Genomic DNA, 19,916 nt, shown 5'->3' with positions numbered 1-19,916 from the left:
ATGTAACTTTAGATAATAGAAAAAGTTAATTTCTTGATTCTATTGCAAGTTAGTTCATTGTCCATTACAAATGATGCCTCACTCTAATGTTTAATTTTCTAAGAAAAAAAAAGTGCAACACTAATCGCAATGTTTGAGGGGAATGAAAATAAGTTATTTGTAACCGGACTCTTGGACGTGACGTTTTAGGACATGATTGGTGGCGGAGACCTCTATATATCCGTCAGGCTTCACTCCCACCTTCTCGCCAGTGGAATTTCAGCTCAGCTCCTGCACCTTCAGGGCAGACGAACACATAAAAGAAGTAAGTACTGGCTTGTTTTCGGTCCTATACCTCTGTACTCCCAACATCCGTGACTTCTACTGACCACTAATAAACCACCGCGGTACTTGTCCTTTGGCCAGTTAAGGGGTAAGCTCCATATATTACACTATGTTCTGGCCTGACTCCGTGTCATTTCAACCCTCTCTCAGCTGTGTGCCTACGTGGACTTAGCTCGCTAGTCGAACGTTATGGAAGCTAACATTAGCTCGCTAGCTAGGCTATAGTTGGACTTATACTTTTATTGAGTGTACTAATGTTGGATAACCCGCATAAAACGTCACGATCACTGTCTAAATGTACAGTTAGGATTATTGTAAAGTTTTTAGCTTTTAATTAGCTGACATTCTAATGTCACCAACGGTAAAACAGACAGACTTAAGTTGTGTTTTCCAAGTGAGAGTGAGGCATGCTAAGTTAAGGCTACCTATTAGCCGAAGGGCTACGTGTCACAGTCGTACACGCCGCAGTCAAAGTTTTTAGCAAGTTTGCTAACAAGCTGTGGTTTCTGGGCTAATATTCAATTATTCTGTATTTGTCCTTGTTACTCTCACACCTCTACGCAATGACCCGAGTATCTAACGTTATCTCGTTTGACATTATTAGTTTTTGTCAGGCAGACTATATGTTTTATCGGCTAGRCAAGGTTAGCCGATATGAAGGTACCTAGCATTAACTGTGCTGCAAAGTGTCGTTGGCAGCTGTCAGCTAGTTAACATGATATCCTGTTAGCTGCCTTCTTAAGTCTATAAGCTGGGATTTAGACTATAATGTTATCGAGGCTCGAACGTTGGCAGGCTGTAGGAAATATTAATGCAAGTTAACGTGGCGTACAGAGCAACAAGACACTGACTTATTAGCAGCTCTTTAATAAATACCTGGCGTGTTGCATATCTTTTCTCCTTGGCATCACTATACTGTATTTTAAGTTTCATAAAATTACAAAATGATGTTGGCTTAATTCTCAAATGATTACATTTCAGAAGTAGAATTCAAAACCAAATTCAGGGAAAAAAAAAAGAAATTTTGGATGCCAAATTCATGTATGAGGGTATACATGGATTTTTTTTAAAGGTTTTTTTTGGATTCGTATGATTCTGAGGTAATTGATGATCTTCGGTCTACATTAAGCAATGTCAAAGTTTGGTTTGAAGTGTAGATGAAAACGTTATATTTTAGATTTTCCACCTGTTCGGTGTTCAGAATAATTATACTTTGAAAGCGTGAGTTGTCTGAATCAAATTTTGCTAGTTCCAGTAAAGCATGTGCTGTCCTATCAACAGTTTTTTTTTTTCTGTATTTATTTTAAACTTGAAACTCATCAGTCTATTTTCAAGACAAATGGATCCAGTCCATTATTATGTAATGACTACACTGCGTATAGATTTGTATTTTTGTGAATTTTTAAAAAGCTAACTTTAATATGCATTACAGTTTGTTTTTCTATTTACTTTCTTTTGGGAGCATAGCCAGTAATTGGTACAAAGATGGAACCCATAATAGTACATAATTGGTAACCTACCAAACTAGAAGTCATGTTTTGGCAGCAGAAGTGCTAAGATGTTTCCCTTCCCCGATGTTTAGTCAAAAGCTTCACCATGTCACTCATGACCTAGGAATTACACTGTTGATTAAAAGGGTTTGACTCTTACGGTGGTTTATGTTAATGAGCCACCGTAAGAAAACTAGTGGAACTTCTCACTGGATAAGGTCTGTTGGACATAAAAAGCATAGCACACTGCACGTTAAGTAAACTCTTGTGTGGTGGTAGAGCACAGCACTGCCCAGTTTACTGTTTTTAAAATATTTTGACCTTGAGTCTGATCCACATTGCTCCTGAGATTCTTCTGTGGTTCAATCAGAACGAATTATGCCAGAGTTTCCCCCAGAAAACACTCTAAGCCCAGCGGAAGGGACGTTGGGGCGAGCCCCCAACGACCTGTTTGTGTTTAAAAAAAAATAAATAAAAAAGTTAACAGAAAATGTAAAAATAGGACAAGGTGTTATTGGAAGACATTATTCACAATACTTAAGCACAAATTATGGTCTTAAACACTCAAGCATGATAAAAAAAATAAAAAATCACTTGTTTTGCACTTCATACAAGTCATAATTAAGTTATCAATGACATCTAAACCTATCTTAAACAGTCTTTATCACTGTTGCATGTGTGAAAAAACCTATTTAAATGCAAGTTTGCTACTTTGTCCCCAAATCCTATAAAGACTCCAATCTTAGTTCATACTGCTTTTTGTGGGAAAGTCTCCAAAATTTTCAGTTTTTAGGTTTTAACTTTAGACAGAATCATTTGTAGGTTGTTTTTTTTTAGGAAAACAATAATTGGTCAGTCTGATTTATCGTTGAAGAGTCATTAGCTGGTATATTTATTGCACATCTGCTTGTTCACCAATTAAACAGTACAGGAATTTAAAGCTTTAAGTTTTTTAGACAGGAATAATTCCTTTTGGAGTCCTTACCTTCCTCCTCTTTGTTTTTTAAACAGGTAAAAGCTGGCAGGCTGACGGGAACTTGCATTTTACAGGACGGATTATCTGGTAACTGACCATTTAGCTGGTAAGTTGTTTGCGCACACACACAGCGTTTTTAAGTAATTTACATGGAATAAATCTTTAGTTTTTCATAACAAATGTTGAGTCTAGAGTTGTGCCGATCAGGTTTTTTCCTGCCGATACCGATTCCGATCACCCATGAGGGCCGATCACCAATACCAATCACATAATAATAATTATTTTTTTAATCAAAAGCACTACCGGTTACATAATGTGGAAAAAGGAACCATGAATTCACCTTAATTTAGACAAAAATGTGTTTTTAATAACTTTCCAAGAAAAAAACAGGCATTGTGCAAATTGTACTGCTATCAGTAATACTACCTTTAACAGACAAAACATATGAAGGCTCTGAAGAGGTTAAATAATACAAAGAGTCAATAAAACCTCTCAACATTGCCAAAAATTCAAGTATAAAACTTAACATTCAAAGGCAAATACAGGATCCATTACAATAAACAATCCTGAGTTACTGAATGAAAACTTCCTGATAGCATGGCGACTAGCTGATTACTGCTAGTTCTGATTGGCTGTTTCTGACTGAGTGGAGTAATTATGCAGAACAGGGAGGAGGCAGAGGAGGTCGATTATTTTTTCAGAGATTATCTGTCTCATGTTAGGACAGTAAAAGTTTTAATATGTAAAATGTATTTTTTTAAGTTGGATACTGCAGCTTTAAGCAGAGGTTCGGTGTGAGAGTCACTACCAGGTGGAGCAGAAGCGGCGCTCCGTCTGTGAAATATTACTACCTGTAGCGTAGCAGCGGTTCAACAGCGAGAGCAGAACCAGCGTCTTGCAGCTCGAAGACTTAAATAATTTTGCGGGTTATTTGTTTAGCTTTCTGACCGTCATGCTAATCCGGGTGAGTGTTTGTAGCTGTGCGCTACTTTACCTGCTGTCTGATCCTCCATATGTCATTTTTACTGCAGTGAGCCTCGATATAGCCAAACTCCGTCAAGTATGGCATAGTTTTTATGCCATATTAGATTTGTCGTGTTGATGCATTTTGACGTGCTTCACCCCACGTGCTTCAACTTTCCGCCACAACACGCAAACTTCCCCAGTCACTCAGTGCGTTATAGTTCCACATCACTTAGGATTTGTTGCTGTGCGTTTGCGCAGTGTGAAGGAAAGAGGAGACCAGCTGCACAGGCAGGCTGCGAAATGAGATGCAGGTGATCAGTTTGTGTGATCGGCAGCAAGAGACCGTGATCGGCGATCACCGATCATACACTTTTTCACGGAAATCGGCCGATTATGATCGGTGGCTGATCGATCGGCACACCTCTAGTTGAGTCAGTCCAGTTGTATACAGAAGATGGGCTCAAAGTCGATGACGTGCTTTCCAATTTCATCCCAGTTATAAAACAGTGCAGTCAGTTTCAGTTTACTATGCTGTTTACTATGCTGAAGCAGCAAAAGGTTATAAAGGTAGGATAAACTTAGACCAATAGAAAATGGGGGTTTGGTGAGGATATTTCTAAAACATTGCACTTCATTGCACATCTTCATGTTTATGATCATTTAGCCTTTTTAGTCTCTAGTGGCATTCTTATGGAACTAGCTTGGCGGAAAGAGGAGACGTGAAGACACCTGTGCAGTCAGGTGGCCAGGACTTCTACATGGTTCACATATTTTGAGCACACGGCACGCCTCGTACACACGCCTGCACACACATGTGGACAGGACTGACACCAGCACATTTCTTTATCATGTTCCCACCTTTAAAGCAGAGGAATGTGGTCATAAATTCATGATGTGAACGTAGATTATTACAGCTAACTCTTTAGATAAGGCTTCAGTAATGGTTATTAAAACCTCTGGTTGAACAAATGGGTTGTTGCTGCCTCAGTTTGGAACAGCTGTTCTCTATACAGATTTACCATTTCTATAGTAACGCACTCAAATTGTTCATGCTTTTATATCCGTTTTCTGCTTTTCTTGGAGGAAAAGCCACCCTATTATTATTCATTCTTTGTTGGCAAGAGTTTCTTGACCAAAACACACAAACTAGAGACTCCCCTGGCTATATCGAGTTTTTGTTTTAAACGTGATGAAATTGAAACGAGGTGCGTATCCTTTTTCCAAGAAACTGTATTTTCAGTAATGAGGACTGCTGTTGGAGCTTGATGCATAAAATTCAACAAAGCTGTGAGGTGGAGGTGAGGACTTCTGAGTTTTGCTCTTGGAACTGAACCGTTGGCTCAAAGATCTAAGAGACAGACCGCTCCTGGACTTTAATCTCTTGCATTGTGGACATAGAGAGAGGTCACCGAGCGAAATCCTCTTAGCCGTCACCCTACTATAATTCTTGGAATAGTGCCGTTTGAAGAGATGGAGAGAGGGTGCACTGCATTTGGCATTGCTAATAAAGGTGATCGTGATCTCTGGAACATGGGTTTTCTGTGATAAAAGTAGATTAGATAAAGGGAAAGCCAAAGTTCAGCTATAATAAGCTTGCTCATGATCATGTGACTTTTATTTAATTAAAAAAAAAACATGTTTAGTTCTTGAGCTTCAACGTTTCCCGACCTGTTTGAATGTAATTGAGCCAAAATTCAAATTGTAATAACATACGGCTCACATGACTGTTTTTCTGAACTCTACCATGTTCCAAAAAGTGAGCAAATTATAACTTGTGTTATTTTAACCTTTACTTGTTAGCTGCATTGTGGCTGTAACTGTACTAAACCATGCACTTTGTTTCCAGTGGCACACTCGGACTCTGTGTTTGACGTGGGATCTTAACCATGAGCTCAGTCGCTGTACTTACGCAGGAAAGTTTCATTGAGCACCGCAGTGGGCTTCTGCCTGAACAAAGTGGTGGTGAGTGTTTTTGACCATTTATATACTTTTATCACTTTATGTATTGGTAATTGGAGTAGTTTCACCCTCCCCTCCAGCTGCTGGAGGCCCCAGTGCTGGAGAAGATGAGGAGGAACTTCCTACCTACAAGGATGCCTTCCCACCTCTCCCTGAGAAAGCGGCCACACCTGAGGGGACGCAGGAAACTGCCAATGCCTGGACATCAAAGATTCGGCCTCTCAAGTCCTCCATTATCACCCAGGTGCACCAGTACTACTACTTTAACTTAACTTAACATGTGGCCCTGTGTCTCCTTTTGCTCAAATTTATAAGAATTTTACAGAGTTTCCTTGCATCCTGCCTGTCTTAAATGCAAGTTGGCTTTAAATGCTTTAATCACAAATCTTAAATTTTGGCATGGTATGACTATTTAATTTTGTATATTTAGTTGTATATCATATTTGCAGGTAAAAGTTTCATATGCAGACATCTTCCTTGTGTTCTGTGACTTAAAGTACTGATAACTAGCTGCTAATGTGCCCTAGCTAGTTTTTTTTTTTGCATCTGTTAAGTAAGTCAAACTTGATTGCTAGTTGGCTGGAGGATGTTCATCTTCGCCCCTGGATCACTTCTGTTGCTAATCCATAAAATATTACCTTATTTCGTGCTAAAAACTTGGCATTAGGGAGGTTAAGGCTGCAGAGGGCCACATGCAGAGTGGGAAGCACAAAACTGCTGTTAAGAGCCACAAGCGGACCCCAGAAATGTTTTTGCTGTGCTTGATTGTAATGCAGCAGTATCCTCTGACCATTCTATAGTGTAATGTTTTTTGTGTTTTTAAATTTAATTCAATGTAGCATTAAATAATTGAGTCTTAAATTTTACCCTGGTTTTAGTGGTGGGACTTGATTAAAGGTTAAAGTCTGATGTAGCTCGTACATCAGACTTACAGGCATGCTAGAAACGCAACACAAAGTTCTGTCTTGTGACTTTTGTATGCTTAAAATTTTTTTAATTGGGTTTTACTGTAGGTATTGTGGCACCCATTAATGAATTCAGTGCAATATCTATCAGTGCAATATCTATAAGTTTATCTTATTTTTATTTTTATACGTCTCAGGTTTTCCATGTGCCGCTGGAGGAGCGCAAGTACAAGGACATTAACCAGTTTGGGGAAGGGGAACAAGCGAAGGTCTGTGTGGACATCATGCATAAGACTGGAGCCCACCTGGAACTCTCCTTGGCTAAAGACCAGGGTCTCTCCATCATGGTGTCTGGGAAGCTGGATGCTGTGATGAAGGCCCGCAAGGAGATCGTGTCCCGACTGCAGACTCAAGTATGAGGCTTTGGAATTTCTACTGGTCAACATTTATTGTCTGCGACAAAGATGGCTGTAATGTTTATTTATTTTTTTTTGTGTTGTTTTTCTTTTTCAGGCTTCAGCGACTGTCGCTATCCCAAAGGAACACCATCGCTTTGTCATCGGCAAGAACGGGGAGAAGCTTCAGGAGCTAGAGCTCAAGACTGCCACCAAGATCCAGATCCCACGACCCGACGACCCCAGCAACCAGATCAAGATCTCTGGTACCAAGGAGGGTCTGGAAAAGGCAAAGCATGAGATCCTGTTGATCTCTGCAGAGCAGGTAATGTTAATGCCCTCAGGAAGCATTTTCACATTCATTTTTATTACCCAGTTTTGCCATTTTTAACTTTTCCTACTCATTTTTTTAATAGGATAAGCGTGCTGTGGAGAGGGTGAACATTGATAAGGTGTACCATCCCTTTATCACCGGTGCCTACAATAAGATAGTTGGAGAGATGATGCAGGAAACTGGTGCTCGCATTAATGTCCCCCCTCCAAGCGTGAATAAGAATGAGATCGTCATCACTGGGGAAAAGGAGCAGGTGGCCCTTGCTGTGGCTTTGATCAAGAAGATCCATGAGGAGAAGGTGAGGGGACAACAAAAAATCTGATTGTATAAAATAATATTTAGTTCCTGTCAAAAGGTACAAAAGCTGGTCTTTGTATCTCCTGCAGAAGAAGAGTACGACCACGATTGCGGTGGAGGTGAAGAAGTCTCAGCACAAATATGTCGTCGGCCCCAAGGGAAACACCCTGCAGGAGATCCTGGATAGAACTGGCGTCTCTGTTGAGATCCCACCTTCAGACAATAGCTCAGAAACAGTCATCCTTCGTGGGGAGCCTGACCGCCTGGGGCAGGCCCTCACTGAAGTGTACGCCAAGGTACAGGCGGTTTCTGATGACGAGTGGAAGTGCTAACTGGAGGGCATGAGAGTTGGAGGGAAAACTAACTTTTTGTTTCCGTTTTCAGGCAAACAGCTATACTGTTTCCTCGGTGTCGGCTCCTTCTTGGCTTCATCGTTTCATCATTGGCAAAAAGGGACAGAACTTGGCTAAGATCACCCAACAGATGCCCAAGGTGCGAGTCGTATAGACTGGAAGAAGTTTGAGGTCTGACTGTTGGTCCTAAATGAATTGATGTTTTTATCGTTTGTGTTCAGGTGCACATTGAGTTCACCGAGGGAGAAGATAAAATCACTTTGGAAGGACCAACCAAAGAAGTGCAGATGGTGCAGAGTCAGATTCAAGCCATTGTTACGGATTTGGTGAGGTTTTCTTTTCACTGAAGTCTAGCAAATGAGTCATCTTCTGTACATGAAGAAAATCTTTCACCTGCTGATACTAAAAACTTAAGATTTTTTTCTCTGTGACTATTTCTACACCAAAGAGTGAGCTAATTTGGTAGAATTTAGGAATGGTGCATTCACTCATCTGCGAAAAATAGGATTTTTGACTTTCTGACTTGATGAACTTTAAAACCATCCGATTTTGGTCAGAGACCATTCATGTGCATCTCTACACATGGAAGGCACACATATAATTTTTATTTTATTTTACCTTTTAACAGGTAAGTCGAATGGACTATGCAGAGATCACTGTGGATCCCAAATTCCATCGTCACCTGATTGGAAAAGGAGGCGTTAACAGTAAGTGTGCACCTGAAACTTCATCCTTAAAAAAAAAACTTTTTAATTATTTTTGCTCTTAAAAACAATCTGTTTTCTGACTTAACTTTTAGTCAACCGCATCAAAGAGTTGCACAAGGTGACAGTCCGCATCCCCCCTGACAACGAGAAGAGCAACCTGATCCGCATAGAGGGGGATCCCCAGGGTGTGCAGGAAGCCAAGAAGGAGCTGCTGGAGCTAGCGTCACGCATGGTCGGTACACACAGCTAAGACACTACATGTAGTTCACCGTAGAGCCTTGCGTTGCTCAATAACTTGTGGGGCTTGCAGGAGAACGAGCGTACAAAGGACTTGATCATCGAACATCGTTTACACAGAGCCATCATCGGGCAAAAAGGGGAGAAGATAAAGGAAGTGCGGGACAAATTTCCAGAGGTCAGTTCTAACTCCTCCTATTGGTTTGCATTTGCTCTGTACTGGAGCTGATGGCGGTCTGTGAACGGTTCTGTTACGTTTGTTCCAGGTCATCATCAATTTCCCCGACCCAGCACAGAAGAGCGACATTGTTCAACTTAGAGGGCCTCGGAACGAGGTGGAAAAATGCTCCAAGTTTATGCAGAAGATGGTGGCTGAAATGGTAAACTGTCAGTTTTTAAAAAAATTATTTTTCTCTCTTTTATTACTACTGTGACACACATTTTGAGGTGCAGCACATGGTGTTTGAGCATCCTTAAAGTATTAACCCTTGTGCGTACGAGGACTGAGGCAAACGTAGAGGACTGTGGCAAACGATACAAGTTTTATGTGTGTGGGGTCGGTTGGACCCCATTTCTGGACACCAGGGTTAAATGCATCCATCTAAAATTTAAGGCCTTAAAATGTATTCATTTTACCAATTTTAATTTTTCTACAAAATTTTGCCCCTTGGTACGCAGTCCCCGATTATCATCTAATGTCACAGGTCTTAAATTTTCTCTTGGCAGGACTATTTAATATTGTATATTCAGTTTGTTTTTCTTGTGGAACTTTTCAGAAAAACAAATAACTCAAACTGTCAGGCAAAAGTACTTTATTGTGTTCTGTGACAAGGCAATTGAGGCCAAAGGTCCCTCACTAACATACACTTGTTAGCTGGGTAAGTGCAATCATCTCCACTTGGCTGGACGAAGTTTATACATTTCTGTGGAGATATAGGTCTTAAATTTAAGACTTTTGTGAATGGAATTTGAGTTGGTGAATCCCTTCAGTAACGATGTGTTCACATTTTCATTTTTGCTGGTTTAGGTGGAGAACAGCCAGACTCTGTCCGTCCCCATCTTCAAGCAGTTTCATAGGAACATAATTGGAAAAGGAGGAGCAAACATCAAGAAGGTGCTGTATGTTGTACTGTTTTTTTCTTTCTGTATTGCACAATGAATCCAAGAAGAAGCCTTAAAGAAGATCTTTAATGCTGTAGATCCGAGAGGAAACCAACACCAAAATCGACCTCCCTGCTGAAAACAGCAACTCTGAAATGATCGTCATTACGGGGAAGAAGGCAAACTGTGAAGCTGCAAGGAACCGCATTTTGGCAATTCAGAAAGAACTGGTAAACACTCGCTAAACCCTGTCCATCTGGTTGCATGATGGTAAAACTACAGTTTAGTAATTCTTGTCTCTCTGCGTTCAGGCCAACATCACAGAAATGGACGTGTCCATCCCCTCCAAGTTGCACAACTCGCTGATTGGTTCAAAGGGCCGCCTGGTGCGATCCATCATGGAGGAGTGTGGCGGTGTGCACATCCACTTCCCCACCGAGGGCTCGGGGATTGATAAAGTCACCATCAGAGGCCCAGTGGAGGAGGTGGAGAAAGCAAAGCAGCAACTGCTTGCTCTAGCAGAGGAAAAGGTTTGTACAAGTCTTTCAACTTCTTTGCTAAACTTGCAAGCAGTCTATTTTGCCATGTGATTATACAGTTGGATTGACGTTTGCCAGCCAGGAAATGTTTAGCACTCGTCCACCACAAAGCCACCTACACTTTATGGTGGTTACCACCTCTTCGACATGGCTGCCAACTATCATAAATTTATTCTGAAAAGCCTTACCGAACTTTAAATTTAAAATTTGGTAAACCATCTTTCACAGCAAATAAAGAGTTTCACTGCTGAGCTGCATGCAAAGCCAGAATACCACAAGTTTCTCATCGGGAAAGGCGGCGGAAACATCCGGAAGGTCCGTGACAGCACCGGTGCCAGAATCATTTTCCCCACCTCTGAGGACAAAGACCAAGAGCTCATCACTGTGGTTGGGACTGAGGAGGCGGTTCGGACAGCCCAGAAGGAGCTGGAGGAGCTCATCAAGAGTTTGGTATGCCATTTAAAAAATATATATAAATAAAAATAGGAGTCCTGTACAGGAATCAGGGTTTCCCCCAGAAAACCTGCTAAGCCCGGTGGTCGGGCGCCGAGGCGGTCCACCGTTTTTTTGTATTAAAAGATGTTAAGTAGACAAAAGTAAAAATATCACTGGGTAATTATATGTTATGGGAAAACATTGTCAGTGAACTGCTAAATAAACCCACAACCAGTCTTAAAAACGACTAATCAACAAATACAATTAAAATGAAAATCAATTATGTCCACTATTGTTAAATCCAAATTAAGTCAGAGGCTCCATCAGGCCCCCCAGAGCTTCAGGGGCCCCATAAATGCTAATATTTTAACATAGACCAGAGATGTATAAATGTAGCATTTGTTTATCATTGCTGCCAAATTTGACAAAATGGTTTCAGCATATATAAATTAAAAAACTTTAAATGATTTAACATTTATATGTAAGATTTTAAGGAGCTGGCAAGTTTACTTTGTAGAAGTTCAAAGAACAATATTCATAGTCAGATTGGTTTGTTACCACAGCTACAATCTGATGCTGAGTTTCAGCTGTTTGTTCACAAATACAAATTAGTAAACAGCAGTTATAATTTATTGCTTTTTAGGTTTGCCAGCTACTCCCCCTGTCCTAGATTTCACTAAATCTAACACAGAAGCTGTTAGAGGTGCTGATGTTTTTAGCAACAAAAGGGGCCCCTAAGTCATATTCTGCTCCAGGCCTCATACATCCTTGGACCGGCCCTGCATGATGTGGTAATCCGCTGCTGCACTGCGCAGAGATGCGCAACAAATGGGAGATTTAATTCAATGCTGCTAATGTGGCTTTAGTAGCTCTTTCATTTAGTGTCTGTTGAGTTTTTAACAAGGGGACACAGAAACTATTTTGGTTGGTCGAGTTTCTGGATGAGTTTTTCAGATGTCCGGTGGCCGCGCGCATTAACTCTAAGTGGACAAAGCATTTGATACGGTTTGGTGCTTTGTGTAACCGGAAAAATAATACTAGTAATAATAATATAAAATCAGCGTGATGCGTGACTGCGAGGAGAGCGCGAAAGCTCCTCGCCGGGTTAAACCTACACGATGTGTGATTAGCACTGGGTCGTTAACCACTAACGCACCGGCTAACCGGGAACACAGACCTAAACTTTACAGGGAAGACGGGGCCAAACGCTGGGCAGCGTGTTGAGATGTAAATGCTGCATAATGTTTTGTTCACAAATATACATCATTCTCACCACTTAATGCACCTCTGAAAGCGCGACTACAAGTTATTCCTGCGGTTCACGTAGAGCTGTGCCACCAGAGCTAACCAGAGCTAACGCGGTGGGTTTAAACTCTTACCTTAATCAATAACTCCTCAGAACTAATCATAATTCCTCACAGGGGGTTGATGCAAATATCCATAGCGGTCGGCCTGTGTCCAGTTTGAGTGAAAGGAGGTGCGGGATCCGCGCTGAGATTAACTTTAGACATCCAGCTGCTGAAGCGGGAGGCAACGCGCAGAGGCCCAGCGGTGTGATTGGTCCGGCTTTAAATGCATAAACTATAAACATATCTTCTATAAACATATCTTTTAGGAATAAATCTGCTCTGATAGTGAAATGCTCGGAGCAACAGAAACACTTGCAATCCGGCTTATTTAAAAAAAAAAACAAAAAATAAAAAACAACCTAACAAAAAAACAAACAAGAAAGGCTTAGCCTGGCGGTGACCCTAGTAAAGCATGGCAGGCCGCCAGGCCTATAATACACTGGGGGAAACCCTGCAGGAATGGACTAGTATGTGGGTTCAATGGGAAAACCTTGAGGCCTACTTGATATCTCTGGTGTAATTTATTTTTCCTCTTGTGGGACTTTTTTGTCAGCCAAAAGTTTGAGTCGCACTCAAATATCTTTATGTTCTGCGACTGGACTTTTGAGGCTACTGGTAACTCACTAACACTCTTGCTAGCTAGAGTATATTAGCAGCTCCCTTGCTAGCTTTGTTTGCATCTATTATGGGTAAGAACAAATTTAATGCCAGTAGCACACTTCAGTGGATACGTACGTCTTAAATTCCATTCATAATCGTCTTAAATTTGAGTGGGTCAAGGGTGCAGATTATTCTGTTTGTGTAGCCATTTTTAACTCATTTATGGTTTAAATGAGCTGATTCATTCAACACTTCTAAGATCGCTTGATTTAAAAACGAAACAAACAAATGGCACAAAACATCCCTAAAGCGTCAACCCTAAACATCTGGAATGTTGTAATAGGAAACTTATCACTATTCCTGATCCATAATATAAAAATGCATATCTTGTGGTTTCTAAATACTGATGTCCACTTTGTGGTTTCAGGACAACATTGTGGAGGACACGATGATCGTCGACCCTAAGTACCATCGCTACTTTGTGGCCCGCCGGGGTCAGGTCCTCAGGGACCTTGCTGATGAGTATGGTGGCGTCATGGTGAGCTTTCCTCGTACCGCCTCCCAGAGCGACAAGGTCACCCTCAAAGGAGCCAAAGAATGTGTGGAGGCAGCCAAGAAGCGCCTGCAGGAGATTGTTGAAGACCTGGTAAGTGTTGGTTGTCTTTTTTTTTTTTCCTTCTTTTCTGTTTCTTTCTTCTAAAATTTTTACTTGATTTTTTTTTTCTTTGTCCCCCCCCCCCAGGAGGCTCAGGTGACCGTCGAGTGTGTGATTTCTCAAAAGTTCCACCGTTCCATCATGGGTCCCAAGGGCTCACGGATTCAGCAGATCACCAGAGATCACAACGTGCAGATTAAGTTTCCAGAGCGTGAGGACCCACAAGGTAAAAGCAAGCCATTGTGTTTCTCACCAAACTTTAAACCATTTTCTGGGCTCCCCCTATGGATTACAAATAGCTGTCTGGTTGAACGACATGTGTGAGGGCGGTTTGGGGGAAAGAGGATTCTTAAGAGACTCCCTGTCTCTAAGAACGGGGGCTTGGGGTGGAAATCGACTTTTTTTGGATGTACGTAGCTGGACATAGACAACAATGTCCTTAAGCTATTTGTTAAGCTTAAGGTGATGATATTAGGTAGTCATCTTTTAGCTAACATTACCTGCATCCAACAGCTTTACTCAACTCAGTCAGTTTGGGGGAAAAAACTGAAAAGTTCTTCGTGTTTTGCTGGTTTGCTGCCATGATTCTAACACACACCTGCGTAGCTTTACACAGCAGCAGCAGGTCTCCTCTGCTGCCGCACAGCTGTAAACCCAGCGCGAGTGTCATAGCGCTCATGTTGCGTTTAAAGGTGGCTCTGAAAAACGGGATACCACATGTTGACAACGGATAAAACAGTTTTAACTGCTGATAAAAGTGACAGAGGACATAGATATGGGACGTGTGGAAGCCCCTACTGTATCAGATTGACATAGCAGTAACAGAGAGTTGGCCATTCTAAGGTAAAAACTGAGTGCATAAAGCGTTCATGTTTTTTTTTTTTTTTTAATCCAGACTGCTTTCTGCGCCCCACAGTTTGGGAACCTCTGCTTTAAACTAAAAGGAGTGTTTTTGGCTCAAAACCACTAACTGTGAGTATATGTGTTTATTTAGCAGCACCTCCTGCAGAAGCTCCTGTTCAGGAGAACGGAGAGGCCAATGGTGAAGTGAAAGAACCCGTCGACCCAAACGCTCCCAAAAAGTGTGACGTGATTTTGATTTCTGGTCGCAAAGAGCGCTGTGAGGCTGCTGTGGAAGCGCTGAAGGTCTGAGCTGATGCCACGCCTCAGTTTGGACTCAGTCAGTTGCTTTTCTACATCTAAGCGTGTCCTCCTCTGCAGGTCCTGGTTCCTGTCACAATTGAGGTGGAAGTGCCTTTTGAGCTTCATCGATACATTATTGGACAAAAAGGAAGTGGAATTCGTAAGATGATGGATGAATTTGAGGTACGCCATCTTTTAAAATCAGTTAAAACGCAGTGTGGGCTCAGTGCAGATTCCTCATGACTTCAACGTGCTTCCAGGTAAACATACAAGTGCCTCCTCCTGACCAGCAGTCTGATAAAATCGCCATCACCGGCTTGGCCTCTCACCTTGACCGTGCCAAAGAAGGCCTCTTCGACCGCGTCAAGGAGCTGCAGGCTGAGCAGGCAGATCGGGTTTGTATTTTTAGTTCTTTCAAGTTGTTCTGCTTCATCTTTCACAAGATGCAACACAAAACTGGGATGATTTTCTTAGTCCTGCACTTGAACTTTAATGTTATCTCAAATAACATTAAAGCTATTCAATGTTATTGTGCTAAATTCAAATTTTGTACTTCCATTTGGTTTCTACTGCTTCTAAAAACTAATGTTTTTTTTGGCAATGAATTCATGTTTTTTTTTTTTTTTTTTTTTTTTTTATGTTTGGAAAATGGACGGTTTCAAAAACCTCCCAATTGTAAAGTCATGAATAGCAGGCACTGCACTGTTACTTAGCAAACCAAGCTGAGCTCCAGCACATTTGGTCTTCTAGTTTTACTGCTGTATGGTCCATACAATGACTACTGGAAAAGACAAGTGTTTTGTTGTTAACTTGCCATCCAGAATCCACTTGCTTTTATTCTTGTTGGTTTTGCAGGAGGCTCCATTTCTGCTTTTCAGAGACGTAAAGTCATATAATTGAGCATCTGTTTGCAGCCAACAGTGAGTTCAGGGGCATGGCCAGCAGCAGCTTATTTGGATTTAAAGTGACAGAAGCCCTAAAACAGCTCATTGTGAAATGGCCTCAATACACAGAACTGATCAGACTCGGAATATTGGTACAAAAAATGTAAACATGTTTTGGCCTGTCCTAACCTGCTTAAGGAATCATAATAGGTCACCTTTTAAAGGTCACGCACAACACATCAGCACAAAAGTCTCAGATTATCTTTCAAACGCATGAAATCAGGTAATAAAACAAGTTTTGTGCAAAAAATCACTCCTGAACCTGCAGGCACTCAAGAGCTTCAAACTGACCATCACTGTGGACCCAAAGTATCACCCAAAAATCATCGGCCGCAAGGGTGCCATCATCACAAACATCCGCACAGAGCATGATGTGAACATCCAGTTCMYARAGAAKRRTGWTRAWAMYCWGRTRWAGCATGGAAARYYWMWWCKTAAAGTTCTTTTTTTTTTTTTTTTAAACACTTTTAWAAAATKGAATGGCTCAAATCTTTTTTTTTTTTTTTTTTTTTTTTTTTYTTKTGTCTTCTTCTTCAAAGGATCAGATCACGATTACAGGGTACGAGCAGAATGCCATAGCTGCACGGGAGGCTATCCAGGCTATCGTGGACGAGCTGGAGGAGATGATCTCCGAGAACATCACCCTGGACAGCAGGGTTCATGCCCGCATCATTGGTGCTCGGGGCAAGGGCATCCGCAAGATCATGGATGAGTTTAAGGTGAGCTCCAGATTTGTTTTTATTGAAAATGTCAATTTTTAAAAAAAATCGTGACTCAAACATGACTTTTCAATGTTTTCAGATTGATCTCAGGTTTCCACAGAGTGGCGCTGCAGACCCAAACCTTGTCACAGTCGTAGGTCGTCCTGAACATGTGGATGAAGCCATCGATCATCTCCTGAACCTGGAAGAGGAATATGTAAGCTCCTCTGAACATTTTTTTTTTTTTTTTTTTTTTTTTGTCTGTCCAGTCGTGATCAAATGTTTGCTGATGCACTTTTTTTTGTGTGTTAATTTTCAGTTGTCGGATGTTGTGGAAAATGAGGCGAAGATGGCATACATGAGGCCACCTGGTGGCAGCGTTGCTGCTGCAGACGAGCAGCGTGGCCATTCCAAAGGTTTCGTGGTTAGAGAGGCTCCCTGGGCCACCGGCAACGAGAAGGTGAGACTTGCCCAACCAGCTGCTATTCCACTCCCCCTCACTAGTTTTTCTGAATCCATTTGCTCCTTTTCCTTTCAGGCTCCTGACATGAGCAGCTCAGAAGACTTCCCAAGCTTTGGCGCTCCGGTCCAAGCGAAGGCGTCACCCTGGGGACCCAAACGCTTTTAAGCTATTGGCTTAAAAGTAACTAGTCAAATCTTCCCCTCCACCAACTCCATCTGCATCCCTCCCTATCCCCCTAAAAAACCTCTGGACCTGGACTGACCGCTGACCCTCAAAGTCTTTAGTTCTCAGAATATCATCCTGCATCTCGGTCACCAGTCCACAACAAGAGCTTTCAGATACTGTAATCAATCGTGAGCTTTGTGTCTGCGTTCACTCGTACCGTCTCGAGCCTAAATGTTCCGGCCACGTCGCCGTCACGTCTACACCGATGTTTTAAATGTTTTAGACCAGACGCCTCATTGTGGTTTGAACTCTTCTACCAAATCGTGATGACGAAGACATCACTACTTTTTACGTGAGCTGCCCTGATCTTAGTTGCCTTTTGCAGGAGCCCAGGGGGGTGGGGAGGTACTGATTTTAGTGTTCAAACTTAAACATCAGTCGTAGAAGGTTCCCACGCCCCTTCCTGCTTCATCCATGTAGCCCAGTGAAAATGACGTAGTCATCCGTTTCCAAGCACACTATAGTGATCGTCCAATCATGTCCTTCCATGTCCTTCCATGTGCTCGTACCTGTGCTGCTGTGCGAATGATCAAACTTCGGCTCCCACCTTGTAGCCTTATGAATTGGTGAGCTGTGATGGAAGGTGTTGGGGAGGGAAAGAGAGGGGAGGGTGTTGGCTGGCTTTCAGCCACCACGGAATGGCACCAACTCAAACTGCCAGATGCTTGGAGATCATGCCACACCTAAACTTTGTACAACACTAGGCTAGAGCTCCACAGCATCCAAACCTCACACTAACTGTTTTAAATAGATTCGTTACATTATAAAGTAGATCACTCTACGGAAGTCGACCATCTTGTGCCAACTTTAACGACATCCTGCTTTCTTCGCCCTCTGCAATGGGTCAGTGTCCAGTCCCTTTGTCTTCCAGTTGCTATGCAGATCCCCTCTGTTATATGGCAATGGCCCCTCTCTTTTTTTTATTTTTTATTTTTATTTCCAGCCTTACAACTAGAAAGATACAAACCAGGTAGAGATGAGTTGCTTTCAGTAGACAACTGCAAGCTGTTTCCTCATTCTTTCAAAAACATTTTCTTCCCAGTTGTGTGTTTACTTGGCTTGTAAGTTTAGCCTTCTAGCTGCTAAGTAAATGTCTAGCATCTACCTACCTTGGTTTATATCCTCCTAGTATTGAACGAAAGATTATGCAAATACCATGAAGTGAACGGTTATGGGCGACACTGGAAAAAATTGTCCAAAAGCCAATAAAAAAAATTGAAAATATTTTTTGTCTGTCATTTTTGGGTTCATCACAAATGAATGTATTTTATGATTGACCTACATAAAGCTGTGAGGTGATTGGATAAGATGGATTTTTGAGAATTTAGCAATTTGAGTATATCTAAAAATAGAAAATTGTGGAAGGTCACTGTAAAAAAAAAAAAAATTAAATGGCAAAATTTGGGTGCACATTTTGATCATATATTGAACAAATATTCTATTCAGTAAAACATTAACCGTAACTAATTTGAACTATGTCAGCCCAGACAAGAGAATGATCTCTGGCTATCGCTCAGCTCAAAGCGATGTCCAGAAGTTCAGCAAAAACGATGAAATGGGGGGGAAAACTCGTTCTGATGCGGTAGATGAGCTGAAGTCCTAGCTGATGGATTCTTTGCAGTACAGCGGTATATCCGGTATGAATTCACAGCTGAGAAAACTGATTTAATGATCCAACTGTTTATATAATATTGTTCGCCACAAGAAGCGCTGGAGAGCGCTGCTTGGCTCAGCAAGGTAGGAAAACGGCCTGTTGGTCAACAGCTAATCAAGTTATAATGACGAATAAAAAGCATGGCTGATAAAGAAAGAGACTGGACATAGAAAAGGAAAAGCTTGTGCCCAATCGAGGAGGTGTGGGTGTGTGTTCGGAAGTATATTGGTTTTAAAAAGTCCGACGCACGGTATGTAGCCGGAAAGGCACGAGGCAGCACGAATACAATATCAATCAACCAATTAAAGGACGTGAAGCCGCTAACTACGGCCAAGAAGGTAAGGTTGATTAAAACGCTGGATTTGAGGTAGCGAAAATACTTTAACCAAATTGGTATTATGAGTAACATTCGTAATGTTGCATTTATAAAGCTGTTCACATCGGAGGATATTCTTGGTGTTCGTTTTATTGTGAATTGTTTATGGAAAACACAGAATCAGTACAAGCCTGTAATATTTAGTGTGACGATGATACTTTAATAACTTGGCTTAAAATATATTTATGTCTTCCAATACACACCTGCAACACTTGAATACTTAAACCCTGAGTATTTTTAGGTGATATTGTGGATATTATAGAATAATTATTTTCTTTTTGAAAAGAAGTGTTAAAATTGGCATTTTTTATGTTGCGTTTTGCACAATAAAAATAGTTGACATTCTACATCTCTTTCTACAATTTCGTATTGACTCGTTCACATATTGTGTTGGGACAAAGTAATTGATACTTTTGCTGCAGTCTATGATTTGCCTTGTACTCCTGTGAGTAAAATAGGCCACAAACGTATAAGCAGTCAGGAAAAAATAAGTCAAATATACATTTATCGTGATAAAATGTGAAACCGCCAGAATCTTTAAAAAACGTGATACAAATTTTTAGTCATACCGTCCAGCACTAGTTGGTTTAAAACCAAAAAGGCACCTTACGTCAACGGATGAAGAGGCCGCTTCAGCAGACGTCAAAGGATTTTGCACGTGGATCTTTAAACTAGAGATGGATATCTAGTTACCGTTTTTCTAAACGTCCTTTTCCTGACTTCAAAGACACACACATGTTTTGCGTTAATTCTCCAGCACAATAAATGCTGGGGGATGCAGTTTGCAT

General features: G+C 41.3%; 1 protein-coding gene across 1 annotated transcript; it reads left to right on the top strand.

The window, feature by feature from the left end:
* The first annotated feature begins 5,607 nt into the window (after positions 1–5,607).
* hdlbpa (high density lipoprotein binding protein a) lies at positions 5,608–18,322 on the top strand. The gene is made up of 26 exons (XM_008407742.1): positions 5,608–5,718; positions 5,796–5,959; positions 6,818–7,033; positions 7,134–7,340; positions 7,432–7,647; positions 7,736–7,942; positions 8,031–8,138; positions 8,221–8,325; positions 8,628–8,706; positions 8,799–8,938; positions 9,017–9,121; positions 9,210–9,323; positions 9,971–10,057; positions 10,143–10,274; positions 10,356–10,574; positions 10,812–11,033; positions 13,395–13,613; positions 13,710–13,848; positions 14,620–14,768; positions 14,844–14,948; positions 15,026–15,160; positions 15,978–16,105; positions 16,233–16,428; positions 16,511–16,627; positions 16,730–16,870; positions 16,949–18,322. The coding sequence occupies exons 1-26, from the start codon at positions 5,643–5,645 to the stop codon at positions 17,036–17,038; spliced, it is 3,816 nt and encodes a 1,271-aa protein (XP_008405964.1). The 5' UTR covers positions 5,608–5,642; the 3' UTR covers positions 17,039–18,322.
* Positions 18,323–19,916: the final 1,594 nt, after the last annotated feature.

This window comes from Poecilia reticulata, linkage group LG4 (assembly GCF_000633615.1).
Source record: "Poecilia reticulata strain Guanapo linkage group LG4, Guppy_female_1.0+MT, whole genome shotgun sequence".
NCBI lineage: Eukaryota > Metazoa > Chordata > Actinopteri > Cyprinodontiformes > Poeciliidae > Poecilia > Poecilia reticulata.
The sequence above is the reverse complement of the archived record's forward strand: the minus strand, read 5'-3'. Positions and strand labels throughout refer to the sequence as shown.